Here is a 26,529-nt window from a genome sequence, read left to right on the forward strand (position 1 = left end):
TTGCAGTAGCAAATTGAACTCTCAGGAATAACGCGTTTGTCGCTTCGTGCGCTCGTTTTTATTGCACATAACGTAACGTAAATAATTTCCCCACCCCCAAGCACACTTTGAAGCTCGTTTACATAAAAATATAAAACTAAATAATAACAAACAAACCAAGAAAAAAAAATCAAATCTGTAATAAAGTGAGCTTTTTAGAATAGAATGCGCAAAGCAACAAACACTTAAGTCGTTCGATGTGGTTTATGGCCCCAGGCTGCAGTTGAAATATAATTTATTATAATTAAAAATCAGCAACGAACAAATAACATAAATATACCTATACATATGCATATGTTTGTATGTAGATAATTGGCAGTGTTTGATTTTCACTTGTCTTATGTGTTTGTTTCTCGTGCAATCGCGAGCCTTTGTACTAACGTGTGTGTGCGTGTGTTTGTGTTGGTGTGACGCAGCTGTCATTGCAGCAGGCGGCGGCAGCCTAGGTGACAGTGCAGCTGCAGTCGACGCTCACGTCGACGTCGCACCGCTTGTCAAATGTAACAAAAGAGGCAAATGTAAAACGAAAGGAAAAAGCTTCTACGTGACCGATTTGAAGTTTTCGCTTATTAACTATGGGGAGGTGGACATAAAGAGGCAGAGAGCTTTTCATTGAATGCAGGTGAGCTACTTGTTATGCGAAACGTGATGCTATTTTACGTATGTATGTATGTATTTATATCAGGTATATTTACGCTACATGTATGTATTATATATAAGAGAATATATATTCCTTTGGTTCGTTTTTCCTTTATCCTTTCAGCAGCTGATCGCTAATTATTTTGAAGTGAAAAATATTTATGCCAAAAATAAAATTTGCACCTTAAACTGTCTCTATTTCGTCAATTAGAATCGCTTAGAGCTTTTCTATTAAGCGTGTAGAATTTCACATAAAAGCGTTAATTGCAAATACATAAGGCATAAACGCAACACCGTTGAAAATTTAAGTACATAATTACACACATATGTACATACATACATACAAATGCTTTTAAAAGGTATGACGGGAGCAAGGGTGCACGAAAATGTTCCGATGAAGTCATGCTGGAACCTAAAATAAATCAGCAAATTCTGTGTATGTGTGCGGGCATGAACGATCATTAAAAGAAACACACACACAAAATAATTTGCACTTTTTAAGTACAAAATGCAATGCATACATTTTACATGCTCTATCTCCCCCCTTAGCCGTTTCAATCATACAAACTCACACACACATGTAGAGTCAATATCCATAGAAAAGGAGACATGGAGAGAGCGATATACACCTAACGAGAGAGTGTGTGAGTAAGAGAGATACAACTCAGCAACGGCAGTTTTTGTTCTTGTGAACATTATGGCTTCGCCTTGGCAAAAACTCATACACAATATCTCGCCCCCTACATGAGCGAGCAGCGCTGGTAGCAACAACAACACGGCAAAAACGAGCGACCACAACGAATGATATTTTTTAACTCCACTACATAGACAGAGTTGCCAGCTAGCTGACATGTACATACATATATATAAACAACCATATCTATGTCTGTATGTATAATTATTGGCTTATTTATATCAATAGGCACTAGCTGTTAGAGTTGCTTCAATTAAGCAACCAAGCCTGCTTTTTATCAGGCACAACAAGAAAAGAAAAACATTAACAACTTTTCTGATTTGCATGCGCCGCTGAGTTTTTCGTATTGGTGTTGGCAACTCTGCGCGCGCGCCAAGCATACAAAGCACATACTAACACGCACACATATGTACATGAGAGTCAAAGTTACCTAGTAGGATGGAACTCTATGGGTGTAATTCTCATCATTGTAATTTCATTGTAAAATTAAATATACGAAAATGAATAATTAATTATACACAAGCTGCATTAGAGAAATCGAAAACTTGAAAAGCCATATGACAAATCTAAAAGCATGACAATTTGCAAGCAATGTGGGGTATGACAAAATAAGGCGATGAGCACTACTCTTTTCATGCAGTCAGCCGCAGCTGGGTAATTTTGTCGAACTCACACTCATTCGCTCGCTCGCTCGCTCGCTCTCGTTCGGAACTTCGTTGGCTGCGCGGTGGCTAGACCAGAAAAGTTTTCGTGCGCGCTCGTCAGTCGTCAGTTTTTCTTCAGTGGCTCCGCGCGTTTCGCATTTTGTTGTGCGGGCTGCTACTCCGCAGCAGCAGAAAAACTACACATACATACATACACACAACTGAAAAACTTGGCTTTTTAATAAAAATAAATTCAATTTTATTGCTTTTTCTCCCGCGCGCTTTTACACATATACAAATCGTGCGTATCTCTCTCTATGTGTGTGTGTGTATTAACATAATTTGATGTGCAAAGCTCTTGAAAGAAGAAAAAAAATCTAATCAAAACGACACGACGACTATGTGCTGCCTGTGATTCTATTTCGGTGTGTATACCTTAAAAACAAGCAACTAAAAATGCATTAGATCTATATGTATATATTTTTAAATAGACTTAGAACTGTACTTTCTAATTTGTGCGATTGATTTACTGTTTCTCTGTCTCTTTTTCTCTTCTGCTGTATGTGTGTGTTTTTGCATATAAAATCAATATTTCCAACGGTTTTTGCAAAGTGTGTGTCCGTGTTAGTGAGTGTTAGTGAGCGTCTCACTTTCATATCGATTTTTCATGCGTTTTTGTGAAAGCTTTGCTGCATTGCAAAGCTTTTCTAAAGCAGCATTTTTGCAACTGCACATATGCATGTAGAAGCATGTGTATGTGTTTGTGTGCAATTTGAAGTAATGACGAACAATTTTCATTAATTTAATGAACACACATAAACGCACACGCATGCAAATGAGGTCAAGTGTCGTTGGGAAAAATTGTACGTTCTCTCCATTTGTATGCAGTCAGTCAGTCAGCCTGACGTTGGTGTGAAAGAGTGAGTATGACAACGAGCGTTCGTTACATAAGCTTTTTTCTAATTGGCGAATATATGCGCAGTAGCAGCAGCACTGGCAGCATAAACTTCTAAAGCGCGCTTTTCAATGCAATAGCAAACAACGTGTCGCTGGGTAAAAAAAAAAACATATTTTACATGTAAATTGTTAAAAAGCACGTTGTCGAAAAAATAAGTACAATCTAGAAAAAATGTGTCGCTGTTTTGAGCTCTATGTGTAGCCGCCATCTTGGTTTTCCCCCCTATGGGCAACCCAGTCGAAACAGCCGTGGCAGCAGCAGCAGCACCACACAATAATAACAACAACAGTACAAAATATTTTTCAATGCTACTGGCGGGCTGGCTGGCTGGCTGGCTGGCCACGCTCTCTTTTTTACTCCCTCTCACTTTGGCTCATCGGCTGCTGACTTCGTTTGCTTTTCGTTTATGTTTGTACAAGACGACAAAAAAAAGCGTGAAATTTTCTCTCTGCACTTTTCACACACAAACACAGTCACAGCCACAGCCACGTTCACACTCGCACGCACACACTCATATAGAAACAGTGCTCACAGGCGCTTTGGCGCTTCGTGCGCTCTCTTTGTAGCCGACGGACGCACTCGACCGCCCGCCACATATTTTTCTGTTTCCACTTTGTGCTACACTTCTACTTCGCTGCCTGCTGTTGCTGCTCCCGTCGCTGTAGCTGTTGTATGTACATATGTATGTACGTGCTCTACAGACACGTTTACATTTTCATTTTTCATATTTTCGGCCTGTTTTTGACACTCACGTACATACATACATACATACACATACTTTGCTTTGTCGCTTTTATAATCTTTCACTTTATGTGCACACACGCCATGTTTAATACGTATAGCTGTATATGCTTGCGCTGCGACGTTGCCAAATTTCACGCTCGCACTGAACTTTTTGTCGTGCAGCTTAAAAGTTTCATTTGTTTACATTCTACGCACATGTGCAGAATAACAAAAGTACAATAATAACAACAATAATGAGAGCCAGCCATCAGCAGCAGCAGCACGCACAAAAAGCTGAAAAGCAGAATAAGACGGGGGAAGGAACAAAAATAACAAAAGCTTTTGCGCAACAAGTGCACAAATATAAGAATAAGAGATGAAGAATACCTGAAGCGAAACAAAATAAAAAATATGCTCAAGAGTCTTTGTTTAGTACTTGTGATTTGTTTATTATTTCTTCTATTATTTTTGTTTATATTATTTTATTATTATTTTTAGATCATTCATGCTTTTGTTGTGTGCGTGTATTTGCTTACATTCTTTGTCTGTCTTCGGAAATTTTGTACCACCCACGTCTTGAGCGTAAACGACCTTGCATTTTGATTATTGTTTTTATTTCATTTGGGTGTTCTTCAGTTTCTACACTGACCTACACGTTTAATATTGTCGCGTGCCATACATTCTTTGCCCTACAGAGTTTTTTTTTTTTTTTTTTTTTTTTTATTTAATAATTATTATTTTCTGTTGTAGTAGACAGAAATATAAAAACGTGCAAAATGCGAGGGAAAAATAATATGCGAGACTCTTGTAGGCCGTTATCGTTGACTGCTCTTTGCTTTTATTTGGCTAATTTTTTTTTTCGCTAGTTTCTTGTCTATATTGTTATTATTATTTTTTGCCAGTGCCAATGGCCAAAAAGTTCATTGAACTTTTTTTTTATTATTTATTTTTTGGCTTGTTGATTATTTTGTGTCTTCATTTAGTCTGTCCGCAATTTCACTTTCACGCGGCCTACTGACTTGTTGTCAAAAATAATTGAGGAAAAACAAAGCAAAACAAAATAATTGGATAGGTTATTAAAGACTTAAATATGTTCAAGTCTTTTAAATGTTTCAAATTTAGCGTATAACTGAAAATATTGTCAATATATCTAAAACAAAAATAACCTCAAAAAGGTTTTAGAACTCTAGATTGAAGATCTATTCCCAGTTACTCCCCTCTTATGTTTAATGCCTTCATTAATTATAAACTTATTTGTTTTCTTTGCCTAAACTTGCAAAGAGCTATGCAAATATTAATATGTAAATACATAACGCCCCAAACATCACCTGTCATATATAGAAGAGAAGAGAGAGAGAGAAAAAAAAAAAACGTTCAAGACACACCTATTTAAAAAAAAAGTCGGCGTGACCACATTTTCAAATTACAGCATGCCCAAAAACCGCCGACACATGTAGATGAAGTGATCGAAGAGACGAAAACATATGGAGCGAGAGAGAGAGAGAGAGAGAGAGAGAGGGAGACAGAATGAGAGAGGGGGAAGTGGGAACAGCGGGCAGAGAGTGGGCACAGTCAGCAGACAACATCATCATTCGCATCAACGAGTCGAGTCAATGCCGCAGGCCAAATTCAGCAACAGACGAGCGGACGGACAGACGGACAGATACTCTGATAGATAAAAGCCATTGCTTATTCTCTTGTCTGCCCTCACTTCTCTGCTTTTGCTGTTTTCTTGTCTCCCCCAGCCCTGCCCCTCCTCTGTCCAGTCTTTAGCTCCATAAACCGTTTGCCCATTGCCATTTAGACGCTTAAATTTTCAACTCATTCCGAGAGCGACAGAGTACGCCCTTTACTCCACAACTCGTATGTGTATGTGTGTGTGTGTATGTTCAAAGCCACAAAACACAAGCCCTTAACATTCACTTTAAATAGCTTGTTGAAAAAAAAAAAAAAAAAAAAATACAAACAGAAAAAAAACGAGTTTTCGTTTTTCTCTGTTGGCCGCTTTTAATGGCAAAAACGACATTTTCTGCTTTTGCGGCGGGGCAGCGCAGAAAAACAGAATCGCATTGAAAAACGGATTGTGTGAACGACTTTGGAATTTACCTGTAAACGGAAAAATCTTATCAATATGTATGTGTGTATGTGTATTTATCTATATACAAGATACATATGTGTATTTTAATCGTATGATAATGATGATGCACACATTGAGATTGATGATTTATTTAAAGGGTTTCTCATTAATTTTTGCACTCTGTATTAAATTATAATGTAAAGAAATATTAATGATATATTGATGATATTACATGAGTGGAGATATAACTAACTAGATGATAGATGAGGAAGAAAATAAAAACAAATAATAATGATAATAATTATTATTATATAATTTTCTTTGGAATATTTTACACAGTAATAATCATACGATGATCCAGAAATTTTCTAATTATAACTAGAATCATAATTATATGTTGGCATATAGGATATGGAAAAGTATACTCCTTGCTAGAACATACCTTTTATAAAATATATATGTAAATAAATGTATATATATATGTATATAGTAATAAAAATCCGTTTCATATAAAGGCAGACGACAACGTTGTAGACGTAGCTGCCGCCGCCTACGTTGTTCTTAACGTGATTTCTTTTGGTTTTTTCTTTATTTATTTTTTTTTGTAGATTGTTGCGAATGCTACAAGTTCTGTCTGTCTACCTCTGTCCCTCCTCCCCTCAATTCCGTTCTGCCCCAAACTCTCTATAGCTCCTGCTGCTGTTGTTGTTGTTGCTGCCACAAATTAAATTATTGAAAGTCGACAACGACGGCGTTTATTTTTACGTCGTAAATATACAAATTTATGTCTGTATTTGTAACTGTGCGGTTGCCTGTATCGGTGTCTGTGCATGTGTGTGTGTGTGTGAGCAGCAGCCCAGCTTGGCAAGCGACAAGATAAATTCCACTTTATGCAAATCTTGTGGGGGGAACTTTTTCTCATTTCTTTCTTTTTTAGCAAGAACTCCTCTTTCTTTAATTTTTTCTCCACTCTTTGCTTATTTTATTTTTGTATTTTTCAAGTTATTTCCATTTTAAATTTGTTTTTCTGTCTCTTGATTTTTCTGCGAGTGTGTTTTATTTTTCTTTAAACTGGTTTTTCTGCCAACTCGCTCGAAATGGCACAGTTCTTGTATATTTTGCTAAACCGGTTTTTCTTTTGACTTTTTAGAACCAGAATAAAAATCCGAACAGAAAATATAAAAGAAAGAAGTGGCGGCAGCAGCAGCAGCGGCAGTAGGCACAGCTGAAACACGTATTGAAAGTTCTTTTTTCTCGGCTCCAAAACAATTTTCTTGACTCTTATTTGGAGTCCCATTTTGTTTTCGCTCTCCCCCCTGTTGTTTTCTGCTGTCGAGCGCACTTCCTGTGGAAACAGGGAACGGCAGTTGTGCCTTAACGACGATCCCCGTTCGCCAGAGAGAGAGAGGGTGGGGGATCGGTGGCCGGCGCACATTTAGGGGTTGCAACCCCCAACAGGAAAAAAGTTTACCCTCTGCCTGTGGACCCTTTGCTTGCTCCTGCTCTCTGTCTCTAAACAGGCTTAACCAGTTTTCGGGGTTGCTCGGAGATCCTGGGACCAGAACATTAATGGAACCTGGTCTAACGTCTGGCGCGTGCTTCGTATTGCAACCTATTGTGCCCTTATCCTATTTTTTCTATTTTAATTTTATATATTTTTTTTTTTTTTTTTTTTAATGCCCGATTTGCATCAGGGCATGATGGCACTCAAGTTGTTGGCATTTGAAACCCTGAATTAATGAGGTCCTGTGCCGTTACAACTGCGATTTGCATTGAAGTGCCTAGATTAATATCATTTGATGGGAGAGTTTTTCGCTAACATTGCGTGACATTTTGATAGCGCTTTAGTTTGATAGTAGATCTCTCCACAATTGTTAAATAGAAAGAGAAATGAGAATAGAAATCAGATATAGCAGAAGACAATTAGATCATAAGACAATATAGGATAAATTTTAATACATCCATTTAGTTATTTACTCTGGAAATTTTTTGATATATAATTATTGTATAGGTACGGAAATAAGTTCTCTCATGTATAGGGTTATATATTAATTAACTGCAATTGGCCATTGCCCCAATTGAAGGTGTTAAGTGATATTTTATCTATATCTTGATATCCTGTGAACGGCAGCTGCTAAATCAATATATAAAGTTGGGGTTTTCGCTAACAACGATCCGCATATGAGTAATTTTGGACGTCGTTTGATAGTAGGTCCCAATACATTCAAAATATCACTAAGCTAAGCTACTCACTCTTTCGCATACCTCCTTTATTATATAAAGTTTATTTAATATCTATTATTATTGTGGCAAATGCATTTAACACGATGTTTCGGAAAATGCAATTCCGTTGCATTTCAATTGCGAATTGCTAAAATAAACAAAAGAATAAGTTGAGATTTTCGCTAACCACGTTTCGTAAACAAAATATTTGTTATTTGAACGTCGTTTGATAGTAGACCTCAATACAAACATACATACATTTATGTATAATTATTTGCACATATTCATACTCTCATTCCCATTCACAATCGGCACAATTTTCGACTATATGCTCTCACCACATCCGTTGCGAGAACCCCAAAGCGAAAAAATAATATAAACGCGCTCGTCATCTACAAAGTTTTTCTGTGGGGTCCAACTGTACTTTTTCCATGCAAAACAACAACTCGCTCAGCAGCAGCAACAACAACAAAAACAACAATAGCGCTTTGCTCTTTGCCTGCGTTGGGAAAAAGGATCCCAATTTTCGTTATAATCCTCCACCATCTGCGCAAAAATAAAACCTTGCATGTGCAAAGAGCGTGCGTCACGAAACGTAGTTGTGGAACAGAGAATGAGCGATAGGTAAAGGGAGAGGGAGGCAGAGAGCGGCGGGAGAGCGAGAGAGATCCTTTTCCATGCTGTCGCTGCTGCAGTCGCTGCATGCGTTGGCAGCGAGCCGCCCCTCCGCCCGATTTTACCTACTACTCCACGGCGAATATTTGCCTGGCTTTGTGTGCGTGTGTGTGAGTCGGCTGCTGTTGCTGCTCAACTACAATAACAACTATTATAAATCCCCTTTTCCATGTAATTGTGTGTGTGTGTGCGTAGGAAAAACCCTCAGCTTGAGGCGGCGGACATTGTCTAGCCAATGCATCATCAACGTTGCTGTCGACGTCGACGTCGCTGTCGCTGTCGCCGTCAGCGTCAACGTTTATGCCATTTGGGGTAAGAGTTGCTCTAAGAACAGATGGCGCCACTGCGCATGTCTCGCACCTTATGTACAAAGGCCACACAAGTTCACACAACACAACAACATACGATATATACATATGTACATACAAAATAAATGCATGTATGTAAATAGAAAAACTGATCCCTCACACAAAGTAACCGTCCGCCTAACGGTGCCCTCTTGCGCTTGCACTTCTGTTCGTTTCGTTGCTCGTTGCTCGTTTTTCGCCTTCGCTCGGCCATCAACTTCTTAGCAACAACAACATCAAGCGCAGCATGTGTTTTTCGCCATTATATTTTATATTGATCGGCTGCTTCCTTTTGCATGGCGAAAAAAAAAAAAACAGCGACAAACGACTTGTGAAAAAGGGAGCCCGAACCGAAAAGCCGAACCGAACGCCAGCCAACATCGTCTTCAGTTGTGCGTCACATAGCGCAAATGTTGCTATCTCTGTTGCGCGCATTGTGGTCAGAGAATTGTACATGGGCACAGTTAGGTTTTCTATAGAACTTCTCTATGTCGGTCTGTTCGCCGCATCGCATGCCTGTCTGCCTTCAGACGGGGGCCATAAAAACGAACGAGCAAACGAGCGCGTGTTGCAGCTGTCGTTGTCGCTGCTACTGCTTTCCACCTCTTTTTATGCTGATGATTAAATTACGGCAGGAAACGGACGTACAAAACCAACAATATCAAGAAGAAGACTTTATATGAGATGCAACTGTGTACGCTCCCCTTTTCATTACAATTTTCATAGCAATTCGCCGCAGAGGCATCAATCCTCTTTCTTAATTTCTTTTTTACTCGTATAATTTTCGCTTCCATTTTGAAAAATGAAAATGTAGCCAAGCGGCGACGTTGACGGCAACGGCATCATCACCCGACTCCAACAAACTCTGCCACGTTTTCTCTCTTTCACTCGTTTTGCTTCTTGTTAGGCTCTTGCGGCGAATTGAACTGCTCGCATTATGTTTGCCAGTTTACCTGCCTGCGTTTGTGTGCGTGTATGGGATGTTTTCCCGTTATATTTGCTTTGCTCTTTGGCACGCTCACTGCAATGCATTTCAAAAAAGGCTCCTTTTGCCTGTCCTCTACCTGCCTATCGTCGTCTGCTGCTGCTGCTGCTGCTTACTTGGCAATTTCATAACATGCCCCCAAAGTATGTGAGGCTCACTCTCACTCACACTCGCACTCGCACAGAGCTACACCGCTCGCTCTCATCAACTTCGCCATGGGCGGCCATTTTGGTGTGTGCGAATGAGCGAGCGAGCATGCCAAACCGAACGCGTCGAGAGAGCGAGAGCAGTGAGTGAGCGTCGACGAAGCGTCGCGGCGAAAATGAAAAAGGGTCTCTCAGTCGCCAGCACATTTACGCCGTTTCAGTTGCTTTCGTGCGCTTGGAGCTTTTGTTTGGTTTTAGTGTGTGCACGGCAGATCGCGACGCGTGCGGTGTGCTGGCCAACAAAAAAATTACATACACTCGTATATTAAACATACACACACACATTAAACAGCAGCAACAACAACCAACGCCAAACCACACACAAAAAGAAAATCATTTTCCTTGTGTATTAATTAATAAATAAAGTAAGTTTGTGAAGTGGGGAAAAAGTATAAATAAATTATGGACATACATAATTGTGAAATCGGTTTTATATGCAGTTCCCCCATTTTTATCACGTATGTGAATTTGTGATTGTGTGTGTGTTCCTTCAAATGAAAAATGTTCTATTTTTAAATGCACCATAAAGCAAATTACATACACACACACACACACACGGAAATCTATGTGACTGACTAGTAGCGATTGCTTCATACTTCAACTTTAAAATTATAAGAAAATCGTAAACGTTTCTCTGTATGTGTGGCTACTTGTGAAATTTTCCACAATGAAAATCCCACTAGGAAAAAACACAGTGAGCACACGCGCACACACATTCGTCTCGTTCACATACAGAGTGCGTATGTGTGCAAGTGTGTGTGTGTGTTTGTGCATGCAGCAGTGACGACGCGAACGTCGACTGCGGCTGCGAAACTTCCCCTCTTTATGTTTCATGCTGCTTGCTGCCGCCGCCGCCGCCTCGTTAGCTAGCTGACAGCGACGGGTCGACGTCGTCGTCGTCGCAACGTCTCGTTGTCGTCATTTATCGTTTCCATCGATCTCCAACACTAGCAACTGTAACATCGCCACAAAATCCGTTAGCCGAGTATTTGTACTTGCGCTCTCGTTGCTATTGCTCTGCTTGCGCTCATTTCATGTCGAGTGAGAGTGAGTGGTGTGGCGGCTGGTGCCGTTGGAATGAGCAAAGTTGAAAAAAGGAAGCAAAGCCAAGATAGAAGTATTTGAAAGCAAACGACGAAACAAGAAAAAAAATTGCATTTGCAGTTGTGTGCTCGAGCGTCATAGATGGCGCTTTCGTGTGTTGAAAAAGTATGTTTCACATGTGTTGGTGTATTTGTTGATGTGTTGATGAAGCAATTGCGGAGCTGTGTAATTTGCATATGTAGATAAAATATAATAATAATAATAATCTCACTGAAATTTCGAGCTCTGTTGAGCGTTAATGCATTTCAATGTGTGTGTAAGAGAGGTACTAGGCGGCTTTTTCTTTTTTTCTGCCGTTGCTGAAATAAAACATGAACTTGACCTTGAACAGCTTGCTAGAGGCAAAACATAAAAGCGAGTAATTAATTGCCATTGTTGTTTGGTTTCTTTTGATGTATGCAAGTGAATATGTGTATGTGTGTGAATTATTGTCATTTTTTGTGTTTAGCGACTTAACTAACTTGTTTATATTTTTTATTTCTTCTATTGCACTTGCAGTTTAACTGACATAACTACAAGCATTTGACAAAAATAAAAAGAAAAAGGAAGGAAGATAACAACAAGTGGAAGATAAAGCCGACAAACCAAACGAAAGCTTACTAAGAAAATATATAAACAAAATTATATTTCCAATTGCATGATATACTGAAATTTCCTGAAAGCTGCTGAAAGAAAAACGCGCCAGGCAGAGAGCACAACCTAAAGTGCGCATCGCCACGTCGAACGACGCGACGGTCGGCAAAATCAATTTTTTTCCCTTCCTCCTCTTCTATCCTTTGGAAACTTTTCGGCAAACATGGATGACGATCAACAGTTTTGTTTGCGCTGGAACAACCATCAGAGCACGTTAATCAGCGTCTTTGATACGTTGCTGGAGAATGAGACACTAGTCGATTGTACGCTCGCCGCCGAGGGCAAATTTCTCAAGGCCCACAAGGTGGTGCTATCAGCATGCAGTCCCTACTTTGCGGTGAAAAAAAAAAAAAAAAAAAAAATTGTTTTGTTTTTGTTTTTTTTAAATACAGAAATCTTAATTGAAACAAATTTGCAATCTATTTAATATTGTAGACTTTGCTGCAAGAACAGTACGACAAGCATCCGATTTTCATACTCAAGGATGTCAAGTACCAGGAGTTGCGCGCCATGATGGATTATATGTATCGCGGCGAGGTGAACATCTCGCAGGATCAACTGACGGCACTGCTCAAAGCCGCCGAATCGCTGCAGATTAAAGGTTTATCCGATAATCGCAGCGGCACGGGCCCAGCAGCTGCCGCCGCAGCCCAACAACAACAGCAAGCACCCAAACCCGATACACATCATCGCGTCAAGCTGAGCGCTCCCTATACACTCGAGCAGACAAAGCGTGCGCGCGTCACAACGGGCGGTGCAGCTGTGGGTGTTGGGGGCATGGTCGATGCTGGAGATGTGGCCGGTTCGCGTGAAGGCTCCTCCAGTCCATCGCGTCGTCGTCGAAAAGTGCGACGCCGTAGCATGGAAAATGGTAAATTGCAAAAATAAATAATTAGAAAATATATGTTGTTAAATAATATATTTGTTTAATTTTGCAGATATGCACGACAACTCGAATTCGTCTGTGCTAGCCGCCGCCTCCAATCAGTCAATCCTCCAACAAACAAGCGCTGGCTTAGCCGCCTCCGCTCTGGTCAGCACTCAATTGGCCAGCGGTAGCGGTGCAGCAAGTGCAACGGTTGCTGCTGCCGCAAGCAGCGGCACCGGAAGCCAAGTAATCAACCAGCCATTGACCAGCAGCAGCAGCAGCAGCAGTAACGTTACCAAAAAGACTGAAAGCGCTAAACTAACATCGACAGCAGCTGCCCAGGGCGCCCAACAACAACAGCAACAGCAGCAGCAACAACAAACAACAAGCGATGCCATTAACACCGACAATGTACAACAACAGCAGAATCAAGGCGCCCAAGGCGAGGCCGAGGAGATGGATGTGGCAAGCGGTGGTGCTGCAAGTGGCGCTGTTGCCGTGCATCCCGGTGTCGTTAAGCAATTAACAACGCTCGACAAGTCGAATCATAAACAAAAGATCAAAGATAATAGCATAACAACAACTGAAATGGTCATCGAGCCCAAGGCCGAATACGACGATGATGCGCACGATGAGAATGTTGAGGATTTGACTTTGGATGAGGAGGATATGACAATGGAGGAGCTGGACCAAGCGGCCGGCACCAGTCAGGGTGGCGAAGGATCTAGTCAAGGTGCGTCTCTGCTCTACAAGCATCTAAATATCAAATTATATAAATACATATTTTGGATATTAATTGTGTAAATTCTTCTTGTCGATATTGTAGCATATGCAACATGGCAACACGACAGATCTCAGGATGAACTTGGACTAATGGCCGCACAGGATGCACAGCAACGGGATCCACAAGGTGAGTTTTTCCTTGCATACTCTATACTCGAAAAGATAGTTCAAGAAAAACTATATACAAACTTATATATATAATACAAATGAAAAAGCAAAAACAGTTTAGATCAATTATGGTTAGGGACCAGCCGAGCACGACGACCAGCTAAAAATTTCAAATGCAAATTTAGTAGAAGCAGAAAAATGATATTTACGAATTTTTCTCACACAACTCTTAATTCACATAATTTGTTTTTCGTTCAAAAACTTAAAAAGAAAGAATACTACATAATTATTTAATTTTTGAAAAATATAAAATATAAAACTGTAAAAGGTCGTGCTCCGAAAAAAGCTCTTAAACGTTTCAGCAAGAATTTTTGTTAGGTAGTCAAAAGCATAGAAAGAAAGTAAAAAAAAAAACAAGCAACAAGAAAAATGCAAAAAATACTAAACAGAAAAAAAAAAACAAGAAACAAAATTCGAAGCGGCGGCACAGCAAACGAAAAATAAAAGAACAGAAAAATTTAAAAACTAAAAACCAGAAACAAAATGACAAATGTTTCAAGTACCAAAAAAAAAAATTAAATTTATAGCCTTGATTTGATTTCTTCTAATTTGTTTTGTTTGTGTGTTTTGTTTTTCTGTTTTGCTTTGCTCCGCTCTCGATGTTACAGCCAAAAGTTAAAAACTAAAAAAACCAGATAATAATTTGTGCAAGTTGAAAGTACTACTATTTATTTATTTTGAGTTTTTTTTTACAACTAACTTCAATTATATAATTTTTTTTTGATTTGATCACACATAATTCGTATAACTCAAGTTTTTTTTTCTGTATATATTTATTGTATTTATTATATTAAACTACTTTAAATTTAATTTTTAACACACAATCTATCACAAAAGAATTGAAAACACAACCAAAACCACCAACAAAAACATTTGCTACTATACCCTCCCCCTAAAAGACCTGATTATAGCTATCCTCCACAACTATTTAACTAACTCTAACTATTATAACTCACTCAAACTACCATCAAATTCATTTGCGCTTTATGAAATGTGTTCTATGTATGATTTGTTTTTAATATTTATATATATATATATATATATCTATAATTTTTTAACTTCTATATATATATATATAGATTTATATATATTATGTTTGGTAATCATTTGGTTTTCTGATGTATTGGTGTTTTTTTTGTGCCGCATTTGGTTTTTAACATTATTATTTTATGTATATATATATAATTTATACTTATTTAACACACACATACACATACACATATACATACACAAACATATACATATATAGTATTTTTTCAATAGTTTTCCATTAATGCATAACATAAGCCGCAAGCTGCTGCTACATAAACCTCTCTCTCTCGCTCTCTCTTTAAATCAATTGCTGATGAGAGAGAGTTTCCGAAAACGAAGACACTTCAATTGCGCTCTCTCCTGATACACTCAGCACACTTTCCATACACACACACATATATATATACATTCATCTTGTACACACTGCAGCTTCAAGTTTGATTGTGTTTGTATTAAGTTAGTTTATAATTATGTTTTATGCGTGCGTATGTGTGTGTGTGTGAGTGAGAGTTGATAACAACTAAAGTTTCGTAGCTACAGCAAACGTTGTGCGTGTGTGACTTTGCTCTACCCCTACGTGTGCGTATGTGTGTGTGTGTGACGGAGTGAGTGTGCGAGCTGTGCGCGTGTATGCCGTAGGTTGCTTTCTCTGTCTCACTCTTTCTCACACTGAAAGCTCTCTTAGTGTTTGTTTTAAGTGCTGCTGCAGTCCTGTCAAAAAAAGCAGTTTTGTTGTTATTGTTGGTAAACCACTTCTAGCAATTTTAACCAGCAACATTCAAATAACCAAGTTATCAAGTTTAACATGATTTCTTTTTGTTAAACATCTTATAACACACACAAACACACATCCATACATACACACTCATCAATACATACACACACACAATCCTCCATTTCTCGGCACTTGTTTGTTATCATTATTGTCACATTTGCTTTTCTCGCCATATTCATTCAATGCCAACGTTTTATTTGTTGATTCGTCTTCGTTTAGAATTCTTCTACCTATATAAATTCCCCTTTTCTTCAGCGCGAGCTAATGTTTTATTACACGATTTTAGTTGATTTTTTTTCCGTTCCTTATAAACTATATATATATATATATATATATAAATATTTATATAAAAAATACGCATGCAGTTTTTAAATTGTAATTTTAGTACTATGTATATTTATCTTATATATATTATACATACATTATCTATGTATATATATATATGTATAATTTTGCTTTATTTTGGTTGACGGGACTTTTTTTTTTGTTTTATTTATTGACTTTGATTTGTGTTATCCATTATGTTTTATGCTAGTTCTTAAGACGTCAAATTCGTTTCGAAACATCTTTTGTTTGGCAAAAGCTTTTCTTTTGTACGAACAGAGAGCGCGTGCGCGTAGCTTTTCGAACTTTTTTTTGTACCGTTAAAGCAGCGCGTGCTCTTTCTCTACTTTGAGGCGAGAGCGCATTGCGCATGCTTCGCGTCGGTAATTCATTCAACAAAAACTTTAATGAGTTAAGTGCAAAAGTGTTCAAAGAAACTCAGCGTCAGCAGCAGCAGCAGCGCAGCAGCAGTAGTGAGGTATCGAAACGGATCATCAAATCTACAAATTCGCCGTCTCGCCTGCATCTTCGCCCGATCAAGTTAATGCCGCGTATGCAAAGCACGTAGCCATCCAGAGTGGGTGGTGAGGTACAGTTGTTGCTTTCGCTATGCGCTGGTACTTGCATCGTGGCGCCATCTACAGTTGGTTTGTCTGCGAGTTAACATCGTTCATACGCTTGGGTCCAGGTAAGTATGCTTCGCTTGACGGTATCGGTTGAGCGAAGTGCCAAGAAAATGAAGTAAATTTTGATATTTTAAGTTCGTTTTTGTTTCGAGCCCCAAAAAAAGTCCAAGCCAATATTCCCAACATCCTATCCCAAAAGCTTTCCCCGCCATCTCCAACTCATCTAAAAAACAAGACCATTCACTCATCAAACCAAAAAAAGAAAACCATAATTTTCCAGCGTTTTCAGGTAATGTAGCAAACAGGGTGCAAAGCTCTGGTGCTTTTGCAACTCTTTGTGAAGCAATTTTTTGTTGTTAAAATATTGCTTGCATTAAAAAAGCGCCGGCCAGGGTAAGCTATGAACCTATCTCAAATCCGAAAAACAAAAAAAAATATATATAATCATACTTCATTTATCTACTTTACGCTGCATTATTATTAAGTGTATACACATTAAATTACACACATATATACATATATATATATGTTTATTGTATATATCTATACATATCTCTTATGATTACAATTATAATTTATTTACTTGGTCAATTTATCTTGCATTACGTTCCGGCCAATCGAGTCTCTGTTTATGTTTTAATACTTATTATAAAACAACAACCTACAACAGAAAAAAATTGCTTGAAGCGGTGCCAACAAACCAACACCAACCCAAACTTTTTTAATGAACTCTGATTTTTGATTATACAAATATATTTAACAATGAATCTCGCTACCAAACCACAAAAAATACCCACAGAAATTTTCCTCGACAGATAAACAAACAAACAAACAAAAATGAAAGAAATCAACACAAACATAAAAAATGTTTCTTTTTGTTCTTCTAATTTGTTTTGAAAGTTATTTATTGTTTACGCTTTCGATGTGTTGTTGATTCTGTTTCGTTTCCATTGTTTCAAAAAAAAAAAATAATAAGATTCTGTGTTTTTTTTATTGGAGATTGGATCGGCGCAGAAACTCTGCACATTTGATGTAGGCTAAAAATAAATTCAAGTTCATAACATGTTTTGTGGAAAGTAATAGAATTGTGTGGGCATCGAGTCTGGAATTTCAAGTTAGTTTTCAATGGTGATTTAGATATACTTTATGCATCTGGAACGTGCGTCATTTGTCTGGTCAAACCACTTGCCGCTGGCTCTAGCTACCCCTTTTGAAACCTTCCGTTTGTGTGTTTTGAAAGCTTGTTTTCTCATAATTTATAAGCGCGCGCCCCTTGGTTGTTTCTGCTCTCGCTCCGTCTGAATTGTTGTTTCGCTCTCGCTCTATTTCTATTTCTATCTCTATCTGTCACTCGCTTGCTCTGTTGCTGCTGTTAATTGTTGATCAACGTCAACAACGAACAACTTGAAAGATTCGTTCAAGTTCAAGGTCGGACAAAGATTTTTTCTACGCTTATGCGAGAGAGCGAGAGATGTTGATATATATATTTATATATATATATTTTTTTCTTTTGTGAAATCAGCTTTATGTGTGGCTGAGATTGTTGTGTCTTTGTTTCACACTGAAGGAAAATGTATACATGAGCTATATAAAGTTCTCAATGATCGTGTTTTGTTTGCATGGATTGCATTAGGTAGGAGGAAACGAGTTTCTTTTCAAGTGTTTTTTTTTTTCGATAATGGGGTATTTCCAAATTCATTAGCATATTATTGTCTACAAAACAGTTTCGAAAGCGAGTGATTAAAAACATTAAACTTAATGTCTCTCTCCCACCATACAGAATAATTTTTGTTGTATAATGATGAAAGCCAATTAGTATGTTTGTTATTTAAATTTCGATTCTGTCATCGTGGTAATACAATATTAATAGAAAAGAATTGAAATCGATGTTGAAATTTATGGAGAATATTTCTACTAATTCTGTACTATTTTACTAGACTATTCTCTAGAATAATTGCGCTTACTTGCATTGAAAGCTCTCTGTTTGGCCTTGACCCACTTCTTGAGCCATGTGTTTTGGTTTGGCCTATTAAAAAGCACAAGTATCAAATGCTTTTTAGGTTACTGCTGCAACCTCGTCGTCAATGAAGCTTTTTGTGATAACTGTACACACAAGCGCGCGCACACACATACACTCACACACGCACACAGTTATACAGCGCTTTGCTCCTCTCTCTTTCTCTCTCTTTTTCTCTATATGTGTGGGTGAGAATGTAGTTAAACTGGCCTAGAAAATAGTTTACATATATATCTATAACTATACCTATAAAGAAAAAGAAATTAATCTATACAAAACAAGTGTGTACACAATTTTTTATTCTTATAATCCAAATTGAAATAAGCTTTCATATGTATATGTATGTTTGTAGTAAACTTTTCTCAATTTTCCTATTTACTTTGTAGTTTGGTAATAGTTTTTAAACCTGGGCTTTTCTTTGCTTTCAACTTGTACAATTGCCAATATTATTTTATTCTGCTAAACTAAATGATATACTGAGATGAAACTGTTGCAATGAAAAAGAGCTTTTTTCAAGAGATCAAAAGACATAGAGGAGAATATTTAGTTAGGAAGTTTAATTTGTTTTTGCTTTTGCTTAAGCCAAGCCTATTCTCAATTTGTGTGTCTTCCTCTCTCTCCCTCTCTATCTCTCTCTCTCGCACGCTCTCCCTTTCTTCATTTGTGGTCTGTGCGTAGAAATGCTAATGCTGCCACAGAGCTTAAAGCCCAGAAGAAAGTCGAGTCGATCGTCGGCGATGCAACAGCAAAAACGCCGCCAACAAGCAGCAGCAGCTAAATCGATGTCCTCGTCCTCGTCGTCGCCGTTGCACGTGTGTCCGACCTGTGGTCGCATTTATCAAACGCTTTCAACACTGACGCGCCACATGCGCAAAGAGTGCAATCAGCCAAAGCACTTCATATGCCACCTGTGTGGTCAGGGATTTCACTATAATTTCAAGCTGCAGCATCATTACAATCACACACACCACCGGCTTAGTGCCTGATCCTAAAAGAAAAAGAGAAAAAAATTGAATATAAAAATAAAAAACCTATTTAATTTTTTTTTCTTTTTAATTTACACACTTGCAAATTTTTGTTTAGAAAAAGTATAAAACAATAAAATAATCAAATTAAACTATTTAACTAAGCATAAAAAGTCAATTTAATTAGCTTTAAATTGTGTTTTGTCAGGTATTCGAGTTCGAGATCGAGAGCGAAAGCGTTTTAAGAGCTTTTTTCACCGATAGCGAGAGAATTTTTATCTAGTCTATTATAGTGTACTTGTTGAATTGTTCTGGTTCTTGTTGTTGTTGTTGATGATGTTGATGTTGTTGCCTAAGCCTGAGCCATGTTCTCTCTTCTATCTCTTCCTCTCTCTCTCTCTCTTCTCATCTCTTTTTACATTGTGTTGTGTGCAGCCGAAGCCGCCGTCCCTGGCATTATCATGCCACAAATTGTAGCCGTGCGTGGGCGCTCAGGTCGCAATGCTCGAAGAAAGCCCACCTCCTCCTCCGCCAGTGTCAGTGCCAGCTGCTCCTCTCAGTCGATGGCTGCCACGCGCAACAAGTCCAGGCGTAAGCGTAAATTGGGTAGCAGCAGCAGCAGTAGCAGTAAACTGATTACGACACGCAGGTAAATGTGTGCTTTCACTCAATCTTTCTCTCTCACACACACTCACCAGCCAATCGAACAAAACATGATCCTGTTCTTGTTCTTGGCTCTCTTAAAAATGTCAACTTAGTTTTTCGTCCAATTTGTTGTTGTTGTTTTCTCTCTATAGAAATGTATCGGGCATCAGCAGCGAGTCAGCAGCCACAGCATCGACCACAACGTCGTCCTCAACAGCTATGGCAACGGGGGCGGGGGCGTCAGCGCCTTACGTATGCCAGACATGCGGTCGCAGGTATCAGGTGTTGGGCACACTGACGCGTCACATGCGCAAAGAGTGCAATCAGCCGAAGAAATATGTCTGTCGCATGTGCGGACGCGGCTTTCACTATAATTTCAAGCTGCAAGATCACTACTATTACGTGCACAAGGGCATGTCGAAGAGAGACTTTAAGAGCGAGGAGACGGAGAGCTTAGCCTAAGCACAGTGTGTACACATATATAATTTGTTTGTTTTTTTTTTATGTAAATTACGATGAAAATCAAAAATGTGCTAATAAAGCAGACAGAGAGACAGTGTTTCGTTCAATTTTGTATGCGCATGGAAGTTTGTGTGTGTCTGTGTGTGAGTTTGAACAGGCAGAGGATAAAAGTAGAAATAGGAGTAAAAAGTAGACTAGATGCAGAGAGAGTGTAGTGCATATGCATGTGGGCATAAGCAGGACAGCTATATGTAGTTGCAGTCATTAAAATAGTAGTGAGACCAAATGTTGGTAATTAAAACTCAGTATTTTGAAAATAATTAACATATTTAATAGTTTATTTTCAGTTAATCTGTAGATTTTATTTACCAGCTACTATAGCAGTTGCACTACTATTTTTATGATTACAGCTGTATATAATAAATGTAGGAAGTTTAGTAAGCTTAGAGAGGAGAGACTTTGTATGGTATTGATTCAGCAGGAATAGAATGTGCAGTTGTATTAGTAATATTCACTGCCTTCTGCTTGCCTTTGAAATTTTTTATGCAAAGTTGTCTGTCGTCGTGCAGGCGAACAACAACAAATACGTAGTTTTACCTTGCTCTCTCTCTCTCTATCTCCCACTCTCTCTCGCTCTTGCCAAACATCTCGTTGCAGGTCTGCTCGAATTGAGCTTAAATCAATCCTCTTCGTTTTACTATGAGCCCGATATACCGCTGCTGCTAGAGCCAGCTGCAATGCTGATACCGCCGCCGCAGTCGCCGTCGCCGTCGCTGCTGCCGCCGCCAATGACGACCCGTGCATCGGGGCAAACGCTGCGACGCGGCAAGAGAGAGAGATCACGTAAAAGGAGAAATAATAGCGCAGCAGCAGCAGCATCTGCAGCGGCTGCGGCTAAAAAATTGATGGAGCCGGCAATACCGCAACCGCCTCTATTGGAGCGCAGCAGCTCGGCAGCGACGCTGGCCCGCAATGCCGAGCTACGGGACGATGGGAAATTGCAGTGTCCGCAATGCCCGAACGCATATACCCGTTTGTCGGCGCTGAAGCGTCACATTGAGTTCGAGTGCGGCCAGTTGGAGAATTTTCGTTGTTCGGTTTGTGATGCGGGCTTCAAGCGCAAAGATTCATTGAATCGCCATTGCAAGGTTAAGAAGCATATTACCAAATATTTGTATTAGGATCTCAACGAATCTCTCGATCTCTTACCGAGTAGAGTAATTTGTAACTAAGAGTATTTTTAACGAATCGAATTGATTAAAGAGCGTCAATTTAGTTGTCAATGTGTTTGTTTCAAGGATTTCATTGATTGCATACATACACCTACACCTAAACACACATATACCTATGCCTATACCTAAACCATTGTCAGACAGTCAGACTGAGACAGACGTACAGTTCCAAAAAAGTCCCAATCAACCAATAGTAAAAGAAAGCCAAATTTGTTTAATGTGTTTAATGCTCGTGCCTGCCTATCGTATGTGTGTGGGTGTGTGAATGTGTGTGTTGTCGTCGTTGTGTGCCTCCTAAAATTGCTGCCTGCCCGAAAGCTCGTCTTGCACTCACACTTACACTCACACTCGCTCCCACATACACACACATGCACATGCTCATCTCATTTTAAAACTTCACTAAAACCAAGCGCGCGCGCTCTCTCTTTCGCTCTCTTGCATAATTGAACTTTTACGCTCTTTAACAACTGGGATTTGGGGAGAGATTTGAGCAATGTGCGCTGCCTCCCTCACTCTCGTTATCCCAACTACTGAATTCTGCAGCTCTACTCCACTCTCTACTTATCTACTGCTCTGTTCTTCTGCCTTCTGTTCTCTTTATTTTTAATATTATTTATTGTTTTCCAAATTACTTTAATTAACCACCTGTGCGCGCGCTGCTGTGCATTTTAAAATTAAAATTAATTTTGCCTGTTTGAAATTTGTTTTTGTTTGAGAAAAAAAAAAATTAAAAACCAAAAACAAGAAACCAAATTAATTTCAACAAAAAATCATTTTAACAAAATTTCCAAAATAATGCCTATCATGAAATATTTAATTGATAATGGCATTTTGATAACAACTAATCATTGCTTGTTTTGTGCTTTGATGAAACTGCGGAACGTTTACACTAAAAATTTAATAAAAAATAAAACAAAAGCATGACAAAAAAAAAAAAAAAAACTCTAAAAAGAATTATTAACGTACTCTGAGCCAATGCAATTATGAAAATTACAATTTATTTCAAATTATGAGATATATCAACCCAAACAAACAAAACAAAAACAAATTTCAGGCTATCAACAACAACTGCAACAACAACACCAACAAGACAGCAGCAATAGCAGCTACAAACAGGACGACAGCTGCGATATGCATTTATCTTATCAAGGAGCAACACCAACAACAACAACTGTAGCAACAGCAACAGCAACAGCAGCAGGAGCAGCAACAACATCGGCATCAGCCACACCTTTGCATCACTTTCAAGCGCCTCAATTTGATAATTTTCAGTCAATGCTGAGCTCAGGTGTTGCCGCTGCTGCTGCTGCTGCGGCTGCTGCTACGGCGGCGCTGGCAGCCAATCCGCTTGAGGAGAGTTTTACCTGCCCGCAATGTTATCGCACCTATAGACGGCACGGCACACTGCGCCGCCACCTGCGGCAGGAGTGTGGCAAGGGCAAGTCGATGGTCTGCTCGGTTTGCGGTCATCGCACCAAGCGTGCGGATCACTTGAGGCAGCATGTGCGTAAAAAGCATCCAGAGATTGCGATGCGTTCGCTGTTTAAGCGCCAGCAGCGTGCTGCCGCGGCCAAGACAGAGCAGCCGGCTGCGCAGTCGTCAGCTAGCGAGGATATTGTTGACTTGGATATGTTGGATGATGGCCTAGATGAATTGGCCGAGGAGTCACAGCATCAGCAGCAACTGCGATTGCCACAAACATTTATAGTCGATGATGATGATGAGGATAATAATGAACACGAACAGGGCGGGCTGACAGCCGACGAGCAACAGCAGCAGCCACAAATGGACGGCTATTATCAGCAACAGTTGCATCAGCAGGCGTTGCAGCAGCTGCAAAAGCAATTGCAACAGCAGCAACAGTTGCATGTGCTAGCAGCCGCAGCGGCTGTGGCCAAAGCCAGCAGCAAATCATCGGGCAGCGATGCGGCAACGCTGAATTGTTGAGGCTGGGCTAGGGGGGAGGGAGCCCTGGGGCCTGGGGTCTGGGGTCTGGGGCAGCCAATCAGTGTGGGAGTGTTGCAATTGCCAAGTAAAAGACGCGCAACTCTTGAACTTTACTAATCAAATTAACCAAAGAAATGTGGGAGCTGGGAGGGAGGAGCCGGCCTTTAAGCCGTTGACCTTTGTCCTGGGCGGGCAAGTTGCTTTTTGCACACGGTATTTGCATTTTCTACAACAAAAGAAAACGTTTTGAGTCTGTTTATAAAATCTTTTACGCAAAAATCAAAAATCGAATGAAAAATATTTATTTCCAGCAACGAAAATCAAAATTCAAGTTGAACTTAAAGTTATTTTTTAATTAAAATGTAGCATATAGAAGAAAAGAAAAGCTGAAGAAATCCAACAAATTAAGTGACTAAAAAAACTAAAAATAACAATAAAAAAAAAGAATATATATATAAAAATAATAATAAATGCAATTTTTTATATACAGAAGCCACAAAAATGTGTTTTTCAATTATCAACTGCATGTTTCACAACACACACACACACACCCAGAAACACACCCACATCTACACACACTCACACAAAATTTACCCAAAAACAACAAAAACGAATATTTAATTTGTTTTTATTCCCAATAATTTTTTCGTCTTCAAAACTCTTGGTAAATAACATTTAATTTATAAAAATGCCTAAAAAGATTTATGTAAAATTTTGGTGCCAAAGTTTGTGTAATTACGTTAAGTTTTATATATATATATATATTTCTTACATTAATTTGTATGTGTGAAAAATGCGAATGAGAGAATATAATGAAATCAAGGAAAAGCAGGAAAAATCGCTAAATGAAAACGAATTTTTTGTAACTATTTTTTTTTTAATAACTGTTATATCTCTCTCTCTCTCTTATGAGTGGCGGTCGTGGCGCGGTGTGCATTTTGTTTACCTTATTATTTATTTTAATAAGCATAATTTATAGTTAATTTCTGCTCCTTAATTAACTCTAATCTTAATGTGTGAGAGTTGCGCCTAATCATTAGACATTTAAGTAGCTGTAAATTATATGAAAATAAAATACACACACATCTATACAACTCCACCCACCCACACACACACATACACACTACTTTCACATGAAAAATCGTAAAGAAAACTCAGCGCAAAAAAAAAAAAAACCAAAAACAAAGACGAAACTATTTTTGAGCCCAAAAAACCACCCAATCCAAAACTTTTTACAGATTTAAGGACGCTTTACTGTAATTTTGCGACGGCTGTTGTAGCAGCGGCTGCCACCAACAAGACAACAACAACAACACCAGCAGCAGCAGCAGCATCAGCAATAACAAAGACGCCAGCAGCAGCAGCAACAATTGCCGACAGCATCGGCAGCAACAACAGCAATTGCCATGTAACAAGTGTGACTGAAGTCTTTGAGCCGGAGGTAACGATACGCAGAATGTACAAGTGCGGCGGCAACAGCAGCAACAACTGCAGCAATAGCGCAACAATTGCCAACAACAACAATAATAATAATAATAATAATAGTAGCAACAGCAATAAACTGCAGCAACAGTGCAAGGCGAGCAATTGCAGCGGCTGTCAAATGTCAGCGGCTGCTGCCTCATTTCAATTGGCCAATTTATTAAATTCAAGCATGTTGCTGCCAACAGCAGCAGCAGCAGCGGCAGCAGCAGCAGTCGTAAACAGTAAACCGATGCGCAGCAGCAGCAACAACAACAATAACAACAACAGTCAGTTGAGAGTTGCAGCAGCAGGAGCAATAGGAGGAGTAGGAGTTGGAGCGGGAGGAGTTGTTGCTGCCAGCAGCAGCAGCAGCAACAGCAACAACAATTTGAAGAAATCTTCGAGCGTGCAATTTCATTGTGAATTTTGTAATTTTAGCTGCAGCTGGCGCTACGATCTAAAGTTGCATTTGCGTCAGAAACATGGCATACATCAGCTAAAGAAATCATAGAAACGCTTCCATTGTTGACCCCCATAATTGACCTTAAAACTCCCCCACCATCCTCGAATTGTACATAAAACGAGAAATGAAAATGTCCTTTAATGTTGTTAAACTGCTCTAGCTAAGCTAAAATACTGAAAAAAGTTAAATATATGTGTACAACTATTTATTGAAACGAAACTTGGGTTTTTGTTGTTAATTTTAAAATATTTAATGTTAATGAAAAATCCTTTAAAAAAATCTACAAAATTTGCAGCAGCTCATTGTGGATAAACTAAAAAAAAAAGACACCAAAACAATAATAAACATTAATTTAAATTTATATATATACCATGTTTCATATTTCTTAACACAAATTTTACATTATAATTTGAACAAGTAAATTTTGTTAGATTTATTTTTGTAAAAGTATTTCTTAGTTAAACAAAACAAAAAATTATTTGATTTAATGTTTAAGTAAATTAATTCCTTTTTTTTTGTTGTAAAATTTGAATTTATTTTTGTATAAAAAGAACTTTGTATTTGTTTTAAAAATTTGTCGTAGCTCCAATTCGAAAAGTAGTTAACAAAAATTTGTTGTATTGTTTGTTTTAGAAAATTTGTCATTTATTTTGCTATTTATTTAGTTTTCGTTTTAGTCAATTTCAACTTACAAAAACAGCTAAAAAAAAAAAAAAAAAAAACACAAAGTTTAAGTTTAGTTTAAGTTTAGTTTAATCATCCATCTACGAACAACAAAAACACAACATAAAAGAAAAAGCAATGAAAGAGT

General features: G+C 38.6%; 1 protein-coding gene across 23 annotated transcripts in view; it reads left to right on the plus strand.

Annotated features, from left to right (window-relative positions):
* LOC6579016 (longitudinals lacking protein, isoforms F/I/K/T) overlaps positions 1-26,529 on the plus strand; it is a 77,939-nt gene continuing 51,410 nt past the window's right edge. For 3 of the 23 annotated variants that reach the window (XM_044010451.1, XM_032730704.2, XM_032730705.2), the window contains exons 1-5: positions 2,290-2,441; positions 11,813-12,284; positions 12,383-12,818; positions 12,886-13,548; positions 13,642-13,725. In XM_044010451.1, coding sequence (XP_043866386.1) covers positions 12,111-12,284; positions 12,383-12,818; positions 12,886-13,548; positions 13,642-13,725 — 1,357 coding nt within the window. In that variant the 5' untranslated portion in view covers positions 2,290-2,441; positions 11,813-12,110. Of the gene's footprint in view, positions 662-2,279; positions 2,442-10,535; positions 10,576-11,812; positions 12,285-12,382; positions 12,819-12,885; positions 13,549-13,641; positions 13,726-19,218; positions 19,575-19,940; positions 20,155-20,302; positions 20,629-21,269; positions 21,888-22,898; positions 25,938-26,529 lie in introns of those variants that run through there. The other 20 variants (XM_044010452.1, XM_032730706.2, XM_044010453.1 and 17 more) reach the window with 16 other exon arrangements.

Source organism: Drosophila mojavensis, unplaced genomic scaffold (assembly GCF_018153725.1).
Source record: "Drosophila mojavensis isolate 15081-1352.22 unplaced genomic scaffold, ASM1815372v1 contig_80, whole genome shotgun sequence".
Lineage (NCBI taxonomy): Eukaryota > Metazoa > Arthropoda > Insecta > Diptera > Drosophilidae > Drosophila > Drosophila mojavensis.